Source organism: Narcine bancroftii, chromosome 14 (genome assembly GCF_036971445.1).
Source record: "Narcine bancroftii isolate sNarBan1 chromosome 14, sNarBan1.hap1, whole genome shotgun sequence".
Lineage (NCBI taxonomy): Eukaryota > Metazoa > Chordata > Chondrichthyes > Torpediniformes > Narcinidae > Narcine > Narcine bancroftii.
In genome coordinates this window covers 51,284,875-51,299,459 of record NC_091482.1, presented here as the reverse complement: position 1 = coordinate 51,299,459, position 14,585 = coordinate 51,284,875, and the positions used below count along the sequence as shown (strand labels likewise).

The window sequence follows — 14,585 nt, the reverse complement described above, 5'->3', positions numbered from 1 at the left end:
GCACATGCTGACTTTATCCAATCCCCTTGAAGCTTTTTAAATCTTTTATAATGGACACCAGCATTTTCCCCACTACTGACATTAGGCTGTAATTCTCAACGTTTTCCCTCCCTCAATTGGAATAGCACTACAACTAAAACCATCAGGAGTATTATCTGCTTAAACTAAATACCGTAGTTAGGAATTTTGGAATGTGATCGTTCAAGTTTTTGCAAGCTTAGCACTGAAAAGTCAAAGTGAGTTATCTCGAGGATTCTTCTTTTTTAAATTAGAAATTGGAGGCTTCAAATTATATTTTTTATTGAACATGCCTTGATAGTACAAGGAACTTGTGTTTCTTCACCTATTTATATTGCTGGATTCTGCCTTTCTTGACACAGCTGCCTCATAACCTGAAGCCAAGGACTGGTACAGACGGACTTTACACATATACAGATTCTAATTAAAGTTAAGCAAATGGTTACCTTCCTTAATTTTGTTCTTGTTGGCCTCCTTGGTCACCATTTGCGTACTATGGTTTTGACTTGGAACATCTCTAGTTAATGAGGGCTGGGCATAACAGCATTGCCCACCTCCCCGCAAAACACACAAGAATCATATGTGCAGTCAATTCAGGTGGTTAAGACAAGAATTTCGGAGTTTTGAAAAATAGCTAGCTGATTTATTAGGAAAACATCAGGTTTGTATTCTAGACTGTTAGGATCAAAGGATCGAAAGGTAAAAACATCTGAACATAATTTATGATTTTGCTTTATCCTAGCATTCAGACTTGAATCTTATTCCATATCTCCTAGTTGCTTTACCCACTGGAGGCAGAGATGATATAACCCCCCCCCCCCCCCCCCCCCTCCACTGTCTGATTAATGGGCTGGGCTCTCAAGTTCATCATTTATTTTAACTTTCAGATCAAACTCTGATTTCCGTCAAGTATTTCAGCCCATGATTTTGGCTTCTCAGGATCAGAACAGCTCAAGAAATAAAAGCACAACAGTTAAGTGTCATCAAATGTTATTTGCTTTAAACTGTAGAAAAATATAGTCATTTAAGATATTGTAAATTTTGAGTTGTAAGAGACGAGGTTATGTTTAACATGAGGAAATTGGCTGCTTGGGTGTTCTGGGAAGAGCATTTTCTGATAACCACTTTAATATCAATTGCATGCATTGCCAATAACTGTCAAAAATGATAGCAAGAAGTTAACAAGATTCATTTTTTTTTCTTGAAAGAAATATCTGTAATGCATTCTGGAACATGTGTGCATTGGTCTGTCATCGTTGATCATGGTTTGGTGACTTGTGAGATTCTGTGTCATAGTTTTATGGACTGAGTGAAATGAGGCAGTACTGTTATTCACTGAAAATCGGTATAATCAAACCGTTGCATCTGAAGAATATCTGTAGTTTGGAAAATGTTACTTCACTTCGAAAGCACTGACTTTTAAAAAGTTGTAAATCCAAAGTTTAAGATCAAACTATTACCATAAAATGTCACTGGGCTTCCAAATCTTATCAGTTTCAAGATTCAATTTATAGTCATGAAATTAAAGACAGTGCAATATGACACAAAAATGTTTACATTTGCATAAAGCTGCAATTGCCTCAAGCACCTCTTGCCGTCAGAGAAAGAAGCAGATTCCCTTCAGAGTCTGTTCAATAACCTGATAATCAGTTTATTGTCATACACATTGTACAATGAACATATGTGCCAAAATGTTTACTTGTTGCAGCTGAACATGTTAAAACTATAATAGTAAACTCTTTGATCTAAATTAAGAGTCATTAAATAAATAGGATAGATAATAAATATTCACAGTAATCCCCGTACAAAAAGCACAACTTGTACAGACAGTCCTTTTGTGCTATTAGAGCTGTCTATGATTAGTGCACCTGGGGGAAGCTCTGGGGGAGTCGGATACCTGTTGGAAAGAAACTATTCTTGAACCCGCCGAGGTGCTGGTTTTCAGGCTTCTGACCCTTCTGCCCGAAGGTAGCAGCGAGAAGAGGTTGTGACCAGGTTGATGGGGGACCAGCACGATGTTGGCTGGCTCCTTGGGGCAGTGACCTGTACTAATTCACTCAAAGGCGGATATGTAACTACCTGCTGCAGTTGAGGTGTCTTTGCACCAAACCAGCACAATATTATTCCAATCATCTCAAAAGTTGCTGGAGACACAGCAAGTAATTTGACTGCAGTAAGTGACCAGAGTTTAATTTCTGGAGTTTGCCTTCTTTCGACAAGTCTTTTGTTCAAAGATGAGTTGTACACATATTCAAGACACCAGCTCACAAGCCTTCAGAAGGCCTCTTGCCGTGAGCTAATGCACGAGATATGCTAACACTGAAAATAAAAGAGATCTTAATCTTCAGATGCTTCCGATCCTGATACTGTTTTTCCACTGGCAAGTGGTGTTTTTCTTCCTCTTCCTTTTAAGATGTGTGATAAAGCTCTTATTTATTCCCAACAACCTCTCCAGATCACAAGATGACTGCTCTTGATAATGGTTTTAAATTTATGCCTCATCTTTCAGTCACAGTCGTTCCATTCCCACTGATGGTGCTGTGGTTCCCAAACTGTGGCCATTCTTCACCCTCTGAAACACCACTCCGATCGAGTTCAACAAGCTGATCTCGTGCTCCCGTGGCTCAAAGTTCTTTTCTCCCAAATTTTCCAGAGCTTACAATCGCTGAGAAATCAGGCAACAATTTCTTCTGCTTCATACTTACCAATTTTGCTGTGCAGATTGTAGATTCTAGTTTAGATTGATGTTGATTAATACATTAATTAATTAACTAAACGATTAATATAACTTATTAACGCCTATGATTCAAGATTCTATTTATTGTCATGTAATAATGACAGTGCAATATTACACAAAATTTGTGTTCATCTGCCGTAAAACAGATTCACCTTTGGCAGAAATTGTCTGAAGTGCCTCTTACAGTCAGAGAAAGAGAAGCAAACGAGAGTCACTCGGAATAACCATGTGTCCCTGGTTTCTCCTGCAGTGTTCCCACAGTGCCAGGAGTTACACAGAGTCCAGAACAAACTAGAAGCAGCCCGAGCTCCAGATTCGAACCTCCGACACGATCAGGTGCCCTCGGAACCTCTCATATGACAGTTCCGTTAGCTGGCACCCCTCCAGCCAGTCTTGAGCCAGTCTCCAGCAGCCTATGATTAGTGCACCATGGGGAGGTTCAAGAGTTCGATAGCTGTTGGAGAGAAACTATTCTTGAACCCCGAGGTGCTGGTTTTCAGGCTTCTGTACCTTCTGCCCGAAGAAGGTACACAAGCCTGACGATGGGGGTTCTGCACAATGTTGGCTGCTATGCTGGGACAGTTGCAAATCACTGTGAGGACGGCCAAGTATGTGTGTTGCCTGTCAAAGACAGCCAAGCTGAAATTCCATTAGGTCTGACCAAGGATAGTGAGAGGGTCTGGAATGCGAGTTGCCTGATAACAACAGCCTGGCTGATAAATTTCTCTCTGGAATCATGTGATTTACAGGAATTAGGGGAACTGAAACTAAAAATACATGAGGCGATGGGAGCATGACTGTGTGATTCACTCCATAATATGGTGGTTCATGTACATCAGTGATTTTCAAACTTTTTCTTTCCAATCATATACCACCTTAAGTGTGATTAGTAAGGAATTGTTTAAGGTGGTATGTGAGTAGAAAGAAAAAGTTCGTACCTAATTGACTCGTTATGTGCACGGTTTCAAACTCCAAAGGAAATGGGCCAATAACAGTTTTTCCCAAGCAAAATATTTCAGTAACAGTTGGGTCGAGAGCAGTGGTTCTCAACCTTCCCTTCCCACTCACATACCACCTTAAACAATCCCTTACTAATCACAGACCCCCTATGGCATAGGGAGTACTTCAAATGGTGTGTAAAAGGAAAGAAAATGGTTGATGTAGTTGGGCATTGCATTGCTTAATTAGATTCAGATTTATTGTCAGAGTATAGACACAACATCACATACAACCGTGAGATTCTTCTTCCTGTGGACACAGCAGAATTACCACTTTTTGGTAGTGCAAAACGAAACTTAACACAACATACATATGTAAATAAATCAAGAAATGTAAACTGAATGTGCAATACAAAGAGGGAAAAAAAAGGATTATGCTTGCCATCCAGGAGGTGATTTTGTTTTGAGATTGCTTAATGTCAGAATTTAAACCTAGGCATTTATGTGTTCGGGGAGCTCCTTGATCCCTTACAGAGGTAACAGGACCCCCCACACCCCCCCATAGGCCTGTGAATCAAATAAAGGGAATTGGCTAAAGACAGTATGAGTCCTTCATTCCACAGGAGAGTAAACTGCTGATCGAGATCTCACCCCAGATCCTGGATCGAGGATCGGTGTCGATCCTCGACAACATTTGTTGAAATGCCGTGCATTGAAGAGAAACACAGCACACGTGTTGCTCTTGAAAATTACGATGATGAGAATTGGTGACAATAATCATCTTGTGAGAGAGAATTTCTTTTGCATTATTCAGCTAATGCCAAAATGTGGGAGTGATGCCATTCTGTAAAAGAAAGAATTATTCTGTCTGCACTATTTACAGGGACCGTCAACGACATGTGGGTTGATGGGCGGATTGGCCTAATTCTGCTCCTATATCTTGTGGCTTTATGGTTTGTTGATGACAACTTTGAAGTTTGCTTGGTTTGGGAGAAGTGAATTTATTCGCAGGAGTGGGGAACTAAGTTCAGAGAGCGCAGTGGATGGGGCTGGACTTGATCACCATCTATCTCTTCTCCAGGATCCTTTGATTGACACAAATGGGTGCCTGGGCCAAACCATGAGCCATGATGTACGAAGTGCAGAGCCTCAGAGACAAAGGGTGCAAAATAGAAATGGGTGGGGAATTCTGGGCAGGAGATCCCACCAGCTATGGTCTTTACGGAGCATATCCTGTGTGGATTTGACTGATGGGGAGGTTGGAGGCACAAAGTTTCTCCAAGGCAATGGTGATGTGGCGCAGCCAAAACATTCCCAGATCTTTGAATTATACCCCACCAATGATTGCAGGAATCAACAAACATAATTAGATGCAGATTTTGGAGCATCATCCAGATCATTTATTGAGGTACAGCCTGGTCATCAATTCAATCACATAAAAACAAGTGAAATTGGAATTAAGCAACTGCTCCAAGCCAGTGCCACCAATTTATGAATTAACCAGTAGTAAAACATGAAAGTCTGCAGGCACCATGATTGAAGTAAAAACCCAATGATGGAGAAACTCTGCAGGCCAGTGTCTTTTATATAGCAAAGATAAAGATACATAACATTTCAGGATCAAGCCCGAAAAGCTTGTGTATCTTTAATTCTACATAGTCCCTGATCACATCCTTTTGTTGGTCTGGATTCCTCCCCCATTGCTTGAATTCTAAGACTTTCATCCTTTTCTTAATTTTCCTTGAAGAAGCCTCACAATGGCCTCTTTGACTCTCATTGCCACAACTCTGGTCCTCGTGTTGAAAAATGGTAACTGCAGACTCCAAAGGTGATCAAAAGTTTCAAAGTAAGCCCAACTCTCTTTTGCCTGCACCAATGAAGCAATTAAACCTTCCTGAAACACCTGTGAAGCCAAATGTCCCAAACATTATGGTGCCCTGAAATGGGGGAACTATGTCTGCAAAGTGTTGTAATTTCTACATGGTCAAACCAAAATATATACAAATGACCTTGAATAAACACTGGAATGTGCACTTTAACTATATGTGAAGTTGATCGCAAATTTAAAACTGTGGAGCACAGGAGCAAATAAAGGAAAAATAAAAGTATCTTTGTCCCAAACATTACAGTCAGAACCCCTAAATTTTGAGAACATTGCAACAGACTTATCCATGCATATTTCTCAAAATTCTCTCAGGATTCATTAATCAAGGCTGTGTCCCTTAACCAATGGTAAAGGTTCCATTACTGTGAGGAAGACAGAGAGTTGCCACTTTGTCAAGTGACCCTCACAGAAATGAGACCCCCGTGAGGAATGAACTCATGACCTCCGGTTTACCACACCACTGCTCTTCGGAGCCTCGTTAACAGTCTTTTACTACCTTTCCAAATAAGGAAGTCCTTATCAGCTCCGGCTAATAACAAGAAAGAAAGGAGTGTAGCTGGCTTTTCCCGTCTAGTCAACATTTTAAAGCTTACATTTTCACCACCAGCCCCCAATTCTACATCCATTGAGCTCACACCATCCATTGAGCTCACACCACCCACTAGAATCCAATGCTTCATCTTTAAATCTCTTTTTTTATTCAAAATGTATTTATTGAGCATCAAAAGCGACTTTGTGCATGTTTTGCGTAGTGGTTAGCAGAATGCTGTTGCAGCGCCAGCGATCGGGAAATGCGTTCAAATCCCGTGCTGTCTTTAAGGATTTTGTACGACCTTCCCATGTCTGCGTGGGTTTTCTCCGAGGGCTCCAGTTTGCTCCCACCATTCAAAACATCTGAGGCTCTAGGTCATTTGGGTGTAATTGGGCAGCACGGGATCGTGGGCTGGAAGGACCTGTTACCGTGCTGTATGTCTAAATTAAAATACAGATGTACATTGTGCTCCAATTTTCTTTTTTTTTTAAAACAGAAAAACCAACACACACATATACACAAACGTTCACCCTCAGGTTCAAGCCCCGACTCCCAACCCCTGACCATCTTTGCTGACGTTCTGATCAGTATATTACTGATTGATCTGGTACAACCATCTCTCAGTTAGTATTTCACTCTGAACGTGCTCGTAATTTTAGAGAGATAACCCATAAAGGGTTGTCATTTGTGGGAAACAAAATTCTGGTTGTCCCTCTTAATGTGAATTTGATTTTCAGCAGGTGAATAAAGAAACTGATACCCTTAATCCATTGGAAGTCTGAGAGGAGTCCTGCTATTACACAGTGTAACAAGATTAGGTGCTGAGCTAATAGGGATGAAAATGCTATGATGTCTTTTTGCAGGGAATTTTGGGAGTTGTTCGAGATTCCAAATATTGCAGTCAACGGGCAGGGTTACAAATTGACTAAAAATTTTGGATAGTGTGCAAAAGACTCTGCTCCAGAACCTTGATAATTTGGGGCACTGATATGACTTTGGTGGCAAGGGGAAGCATTTCAGGATAAATGGCTGACAGTCTGGATTTTTAAGAGTGAACCTTATGGGGGATATTGAACTGTATGTGTCCCAACCGAGGTGGTGGTGGAATGAATTCTCTCAATAGCCTCTTCCCACTTTCCCCTCAATTTCCTTTCCAATTCTTTCTCTATCCTGTCTTTATTTTGAAAAGTGAATGACTTTTAATTGATAGAATAGAAATATATTTTTTTAATTGTACCTCTCACTCCTGGATTAGCTGATATTAGATCCTCCCACAGTTGTTTGGCAGGTAACTGAAGGAAGTATGGGAACTGCACATAAATCTTGAAGATATTTGATACCTTTGATTTCAGATTTATTGTCAGGGTACATACATGACATCACATACAACCTTGAGGAGAGAAAACAAAAGTAAGGGTCCTTAAGTAAGTCCCTCGAGTTTGTTGTTGAGGAGTAGCAGCTGTACCTGAACCTGGTCATCTGGGACCTATTCCTCTTTCCTGATGGCAGCAGCGAGAACAGAGCAGCTGCTGGGTGGTGCGGATCCTTGATGATTGCTGCAGCGTTCCCTGTAGGTGTGTAGGTGTTCTTGATGGTGGAAAGGGGTTTGACTGGGATGTGTCCACTACCTTTGGCAGGGCTTTACACTCAGGTAGGCCACGTCTCCAGAATGGAGGACCATCGCCTTCCCAAGATCGTGTAATATGGCGAGCTCTCCACTGGCCACCGTGACAGAGGTGCACCAAAGAAGAGGTACAAGGACTACCTAAAGAAATCTCTTGGTGCCTGCCACATTGACCACCGCCAGTGGGCTGATATCGCCTCAAACCGTGCATCTTGGCGCCTCACAGTTCGGCGGGCAGCAACCTCCTTTGAAGAAGACCGCAGAGCCCACCTCACTGACAAAAGACAAAGGAGGAAAAACCCAACACCCAACCAATTTTCCCCTGCAATCGTGTCTGCCTGTCCCGCATCGGACTTGTCAGCCACAAACGTGCCTGGAGCTGACGTGGACATTTTACCCCCTCCATAAATCTTCGTCCGCGAAGCCAAGCCAAAGACACTCAGGTGTATTGATGCAGCCGGTCAGCAAACTTTCCACCACACATTTGTAGAAATTAGCCAGGATTTCCCGATGTCATATCCAACCTCCGCAAATTCCTGAGGAAATAAAGGCGCTGACGTCCTTTCTTCATGGCGCCATTCCTGTGTTTTTACTGTGCGACTCCCAAGAACATAAATTTGTTCTTCATTTCCACAGTTTGCCATGTATAAAAAATGAATCAGTAACTGAAAATGAAAATAAGTGAGTGTGGTGTTTGATGTTTGTATTCATATGCCATCATGTTAAAATTACGAGACCACACCTGAAGTTGTCAGCCAGTGAAGAAAAGAATGTTTATTACAGTGTTATCAGGCTTAATATAGATATACAACCTGGCGTCATGACATCTGAAGTGCTAATGACCTCATGACATAGCTACGTTGAATAGGCCAGGGCTTCTCAGTTGACCTACGGGTGCTGCCGAGTCACTAGGCCTCATGGCTTCAGTGGCTAGTTGCCAGTAGATAGAGGAGGCTGTTGTGTCTAGCTGTCACAAGACAGGAGCTGTTAGCACTGGTTCTGCCCACTCCCTCCAAGTGCACCACTACATGACTGTTATTTTAGTGGCCCTGAACTGAGTCATTGCCCACTTAGTCCTTGAATCTCTTTAACTCTCCACCTGGTAATGTTTTCCTATGATGAGCACAGAACAGGGGGTCTTGTTTCAGGACACTGGTTTCAGACATCAGAAAAAGTAATCAACAGTTGAAGAAAATCAGTTATTTGGAATCTGAACCTTGGCAGGAGAACTGCAAGTCTCATTGAATGAGTACAATCAGTTATGTTTATGCACAGTTCTCAATGAAACAGCTCCTAATCCTACAGTAAAACACGAAAGTCTGCAGGTTGAAGTAAAAACACAATGCCGGATAAACTCAGCAGGTTAAACAGCGTACTTTATATAGCAAAGATAAAGACACATAACCAATGTTTTGGGCTTGAATTCCTCATCAAGGTATGGCAAAATGTTGGCAGGCACCTGAACAAAATATTAGGGGGAGGGAGAAGGGCAGGGGTAAAGGCAAGAGGTGGGTAAGGGAGAGAGATCACAGCAGCAAGTGGAGGGGTGGCTCTGTGACTGGAAAGGGAAGGAGGTGGAGAGCTAAGGGAAAGAAGACAAGGAGAATGGGAAGGGAGGGAGAAAAGTGTAGGCTAGCAAAAACCAGAAGAGCGGATGTTAATGCCATCTAGTTGGAGAGTGCAGATATTTTAGCTGCTGGTGTCATGGGGGGGGGGGGGGGGGGAATGACGCCATTGGAGGTGGTGAAACCAAAATGACTGCCTATAAAATTGTTGCACAGTGTTTCACCAGAAATGTATTCTTCGTGAAAATATCCCGGTCGTTAGTTAGAACAACAAAAACATCTTTTGTAAGCCCAGTTTACATGAATCAATATACCTACAAGGTTAAAACTCAAATGCTAATTTATTCTTTGAACCTCCTGATGTGCTCCTGTCATTATTACCCAATTACAACGACGTTTTGAATCACACACTATAAGCAAGCGCTGTTGTTTTCATTGCTGCCTGTGTTTATTAGTGTCCCGGCTTTGGTCAACATTTTTTTTCTGGTGTTTTAACTGCAAATGTGCAACATATCACGTGCAACAATAAATTTTAACGTTAAAATCAACATAATTTTAAACGGTTTTATTTCGAATTCTATTGTTTTCTTAACCCCATGTTCAGTTCGACCCCATGAAACGATGTAAACACATTTAGGCTGGGCATATGATCTTGTCATTTAAAGGTGTAATTTTTAATTCTGTGAGTTGTTTCATCTCACGACAATCGCCTTTCCATATAGGAGATTAACGAGTCACAGGAGTACTCGGGATTCTATATGGTCTAGTCCACGGGAGGAGCTTCAATCTGAATCTGACTCTGTGGCTATCTTCAGTAACCTTGCAGTCCCACCGACACACCAGCTCCTTGGGATGAATGCACATCCAGGAGCTTCTGCTGTGCTTGAAATGAAGTGGATCCTTTTTGTTTTGGTTCCTGGGCACTTCGTCCACACCTGGGTCCAGCATTGTGTTGGTGGACCCACCGTGTGGTTTGCGAGATGAGGAAAGAATTGGTCTGCCATGATGATCCAGCTGTGTGTTTTGCCATGGGTGTCCTTGTCCAGGACCCCACCGTCCCAAATCACAAGAGGAGGGGGAGAGGGAGGGAGGGAGGGGGAGAGGGAGGGAGGGAGGGAGGGGGAGAGGGAGGGAGGGAGGGAGGGGGAGAGGGAGGGAGAGAGGGAGGGAGGGAGGGAGGGGGAGAGGGAGGGAGGGAGGGAGGGGGAGAGGGAGGGAGGGAGGGAGGGGGAGAGGGAGGGAGGGAGGGGGAGAGGGAGGGAGGGAGGGAGGGAGGGAGGGGGAGAGGGAGGGAGGGAGGGAGGGAGGGAGGGAGGGGGAGAGGGAGGGAGGGGGGGAGAGGGAGGGAGGGAGGGAGGGAGAGGGAGGGGGAGAGGGAGGGGGAGAGGGAGGGGGAGAGGGAGGGGGAGAGGGAGGGAGGGAGGGAGGGGGAGAGGGAGGGGGAGAGGGAGGGAGGGAGGGAGGGGGAGAGGGAGGGAGGGAGGGAGGGGGAGAGGGAGGGAGGGAGGGAGGGGGAGAGGGAGGGGGAGAGGGAGGGAGGGAGGGAGGGGGAGAGGGAGGGAGGGAGGGAGGGAGGGGGAGAGGGAGGGAGGAGGAAGAGGGAGAGGGAGGAGGGAGAGGGAGGGAGGGAGGAGGAGGAGGAAGAGGGAGGGGGAGGAGGGAGGGAAGGGAGGGGGGGAGGGAGGGGGAGGGAGGGAGGGAGGAAGAGGGAAAGAGAGGGAGGAAGAGGGAAAGAGAGGGAGGAAGAGGGAAAGAGAGGGAGGAAGAGGGAAAGAGAGGGAGGAAGAGGGAAAGAGAGGGAGGAAGAGGGAAAGAGAGGGAGGAAGAGGGAAAGAGAGGGAGGAAGAGGGAAAGAGAGGGAGGAAGAGGGAAAGAGAGGGAGGAAGAGGGAAAGAGAGGGAGGAAGAGGGAAAGAGAGGGAGGAAGAGGGAAAGAGAGGGAGGAAGAGGGAAAGAGAGGGAGGAAGAGGGAAAGAGAGGGAGGAAGAGGGAAAGAGAGGGAGGAAGGGAGGAGGTCCCCCCTGTGGACTAGGACTCTCGGAGCTACTCGAAGTTAGGGGACTAACCCTCTGTCCTGCCTTCAACCTTGCAATAGAGGCAACAAATGAGAGGTTTCGGGAAGTGGACTGGGGATGTCGTGAGTCGTGGTGCTGATTGTGGGAGTTGTTCCGTACTGGGAGCGGTGCAGGGATTGCAGAGAGAGCATGAAGTTGCGAGCTCGGTCCGAATGACCCCGTTCACCAGCCCGATTCGCCTGAAACGGCTGCGGGAGAAGGAGGAGCTGAACGACCGCCTGGCCACTTGCATCGAGCGCAACCGCTGGCAGGAACGGGGGCGGCGGCGGGAGCGGAGCAGCGCCCGCCGCCGCCTGAAGGATGAGCTGGGCGCCACGACCAGCGAGCGGAACCGGCTGAAGGTGGAGCTGAACGGGGTGTGCGAGGAGAACCGCAAGCTCATCGAGAGGTACCGCGGCCGGCATCGCAGTCCGCTAGGGAGGGGAGGGGAGGGGAGGGGGGGTGGCGTTTAGATACTGCATGCAGTTAGGAAAATCAATGGAACATTTTTTTTTGCATTGGGTTATCAAGTTGTTTTGATACAACTTTGCTGGGTTTTAGCGAAATTACATTGGAGAACTGCATACCATTTTATCCTCCCCTCTTTCATCTATCAGCTCTGCTTCTCCATGTCCTCTCTTCCTTCCTCCCAGGCCGTGGAGCTCAGCATCCTCTGGCCCCGGCGGCTCGAAGGGCTCCAACTTTCCTTGACCCTGCCGGGCCCCTACACTCTTCGGGTCGGGCTCCTACGCTCTTCGGGTCGGGCTCCTACGCACTTCGGGTCGGGCTCCTACGCACTTCGGGTCGGGCCCCTACGCTCTTCGGGTCGGGCCCCTACGCTCTTCGGGTCGGGCCCCTACGCTCTTCGGGTCGGGCCCCTACGCGCTTCGGGTCGGGCCCCTACGCTCTTCGGGTCGGGTCCCTACGCTCTTCGGGTCGGGCCCCTACGCACTTCGGGTCGGGCCCCTACGCACTTCGGGTCGGGCCCCTACGCTCATCGGGTCGGGCCCCTACGCTCTTCGGGTCGGGCCCCTACGCTCTTTGGGTCAGATTCCCTCCACTTCCGCTCACCTCGCACGTCCACTCCAGCCCTCTCTGGCTCCTCGCTGCCACCCCCCTCAGTCTCGACAGCCTTGGTGAAGGAGGGCGGACGGGTTAACGGGTAGAGGACATTTCTGGGTTGCGGTGGGGGGGGGAAATCCCTAACCCCAGCACCAATTGACGTGGGAGCCCTGGTGGTGGATCCTGGGTGGCGGGCTAGCCGCTCCTAAGCACCTGCATTACCTTCATGGAGAGACGCCCTCCACCCCTTGGACCCCCCTCCACCCCCTCCCCAGATGGATCAGAGTCTGAATCCAGCATCTGCGTTTTTATAAATGTAGGTACAGCGATGTAAAGGAGAGAATAGCCCCCTCTTGGACTACCCTCCCCCCACTATAAAAAGGCCTAGAATCAGTCTCTCACTGCTGTGAAATGCTGCTGCTTTCCCTATTGACAAGATGAGCTTGACAAATGATTTATGTGACACCCTTTCTGGGGAACTGAAATGTAATCACTTATTCACCAAATGAGACAGAAATTCAACTACAGTTACAATCCCATAATCATTTGCATTTTATGTTGGCCAACTGTTCGAGCAAAAGTCCCAGAATTCTTTACAATGCCACAAAATAATGGTAAATTGTCCACAAACGTTTAACGCCTCTGGAGAGGTCTTTTTTTTCCAACAGGCAGGACTCAAAATTTCCAATCCCATCCAATTTGAAACCCCCCCCCCCCACCTCCTCCTCCTCCTCCTCCTCCCTTTTAGAAACAATTAACAAAAAGTTCTTCATTGTCCTTAAAAACAAATTAGGTAATGACTGTCTGAGGAGAAACGGCAAAATAAATGAGCTTCTCAAATCGGGATTACATGGATTGATGCATGAACAGGCCGTGGAGCTCAGCATCCTCTGGCCCCGGCGGCTCGAAGGGCTCCAACTTTCCTTGACCCTGCCGGGCCCCTACACTCTTCGGGTCGGGCTCCTACGCACTTAATGGAGAACCAACAGGATATTTTATATTGCATATGTTTTGAGAGTTTTGCCTTCAGAATTACTTGTCAGTTTTGGAAAATAAAGCTTTAAAAAAAACCTAGATATATGCAAAACCTTTTTTTTAAAAAAAAAACCATGAAATAAAATGTTGAGTTTAAATTTAAGTCAGGATCTATGAAGATCAGATTCAAGGTACGGACTTGAATTATAATGTGTTGTGAAGGACACACTACTGTCGGCTCTTAAATGGCTCTGGGAAATGCAATTTTTCCATAGAAGAGTAGTTGAGTAGATTTGGATCAAAATCATTTGTTAACTCCTTTCAAGAAGTATATTTGTTTTTACGTATGATGTCGAAAGTATTTGTCATGAGTTACTTGCGCAGTGTGGCGATCCATTGGAGAATGATCTGTGCCACTGTATTAGTTGTTAAGTAAAATTTGGTTTGTAGTGAAAACAGTGCTGGAGAAACTCAGTAGGTCAAACCGTGGACTTCATATAGTAAAGATAAAGGTATATAAACCAATGTTTCGTGCTTGAGCTTTGGTTTGTGTCATTTTAGTATTCGGGGCACATTGTGTGGTTCTGCTTGAATGCTAGTTGGTTGAACTTGTCAGGATGGTTTGTGCTTCAGTAATGATACTGTCTGATGTGACTATATTACAATGTACAAAATGTATAGACATGACTCTAAGGGTGTGAAGAGATGTTGAACAGTTTTCTTTTTGTAAATATTGTGAATAAAGTCTATTTGTGAAAAGAAAAATCGATTACGGTAAAGTTGTTTGTTGACCTTGGAGGATATGCTTTGAAATGACATGCAGGGCCCTCCATAATGTTTAGGACAAAGACACTTTCTCCTTTATTTGCCCCTGTGCTCCACAGTTTTAAATTTATAATCAAACAATTCGCATGTAATTAAAGTGCACATTCCAGATTTTATTCAAGGTTATTTTTACACATTTTAGTTTGACCATGTAGAAGTTACAGCACTTTTTATACATAGTCCCCTAATTTCAGTGTTTGGGACATTTGGCTTCACAGGTGCTTGTGAGGTCTTGAGTGTGTTTAATTTCTTCATTGGTGCAGGTATAAGAGAGCTAGGCTTTTTTTTTCTAAGCTTCTGATCTCCTTTGGAGTCTGCAGATGCCATTTTTCAACACTGAGGACCAAAGTTGTGCCCAATGAAAGTCAAAG

General features: G+C 45.2%; 2 protein-coding genes across 9 annotated transcripts in view; both read left to right on the top strand.

Moving 5' to 3' along the window:
• sh3gl3a (SH3-domain GRB2-like 3a) overlaps positions 1 to 2,493 on the top strand; it is a 124,880-nt gene extending 122,387 nt beyond the window's left edge. The window contains exon 11 of the mRNA XM_069911188.1: positions 906 to 2,493. Within this exon, the coding sequence (XP_069767289.1) occupies positions 906 to 943 (38 nt within the window). The 3' untranslated portion in view covers positions 944 to 2,493. The remainder of the gene's footprint in view (positions 1 to 905) is intronic.
• Positions 2,494 to 11,394: 8,901 nt separating this feature from the next.
• Positions 11,395 to 14,585, top strand: part of LOC138749593 (lamin-B3-like) — a 36,538-nt gene continuing 33,347 nt past the window's right edge. For 7 of the 8 annotated variants that reach the window (XM_069911192.1, XM_069911194.1, XM_069911193.1 and 4 more), the window contains exon 1: positions 11,395 to 11,761. In XM_069911192.1, coding sequence (XP_069767293.1) covers positions 11,403 to 11,761 — 359 coding nt within the window. In that variant the 5' untranslated portion in view covers positions 11,395 to 11,402. Of the gene's footprint in view, positions 11,762 to 13,207; positions 14,100 to 14,585 lie in introns of those variants that run through there. The other variant, XM_069911196.1, reaches the window with a different exon arrangement.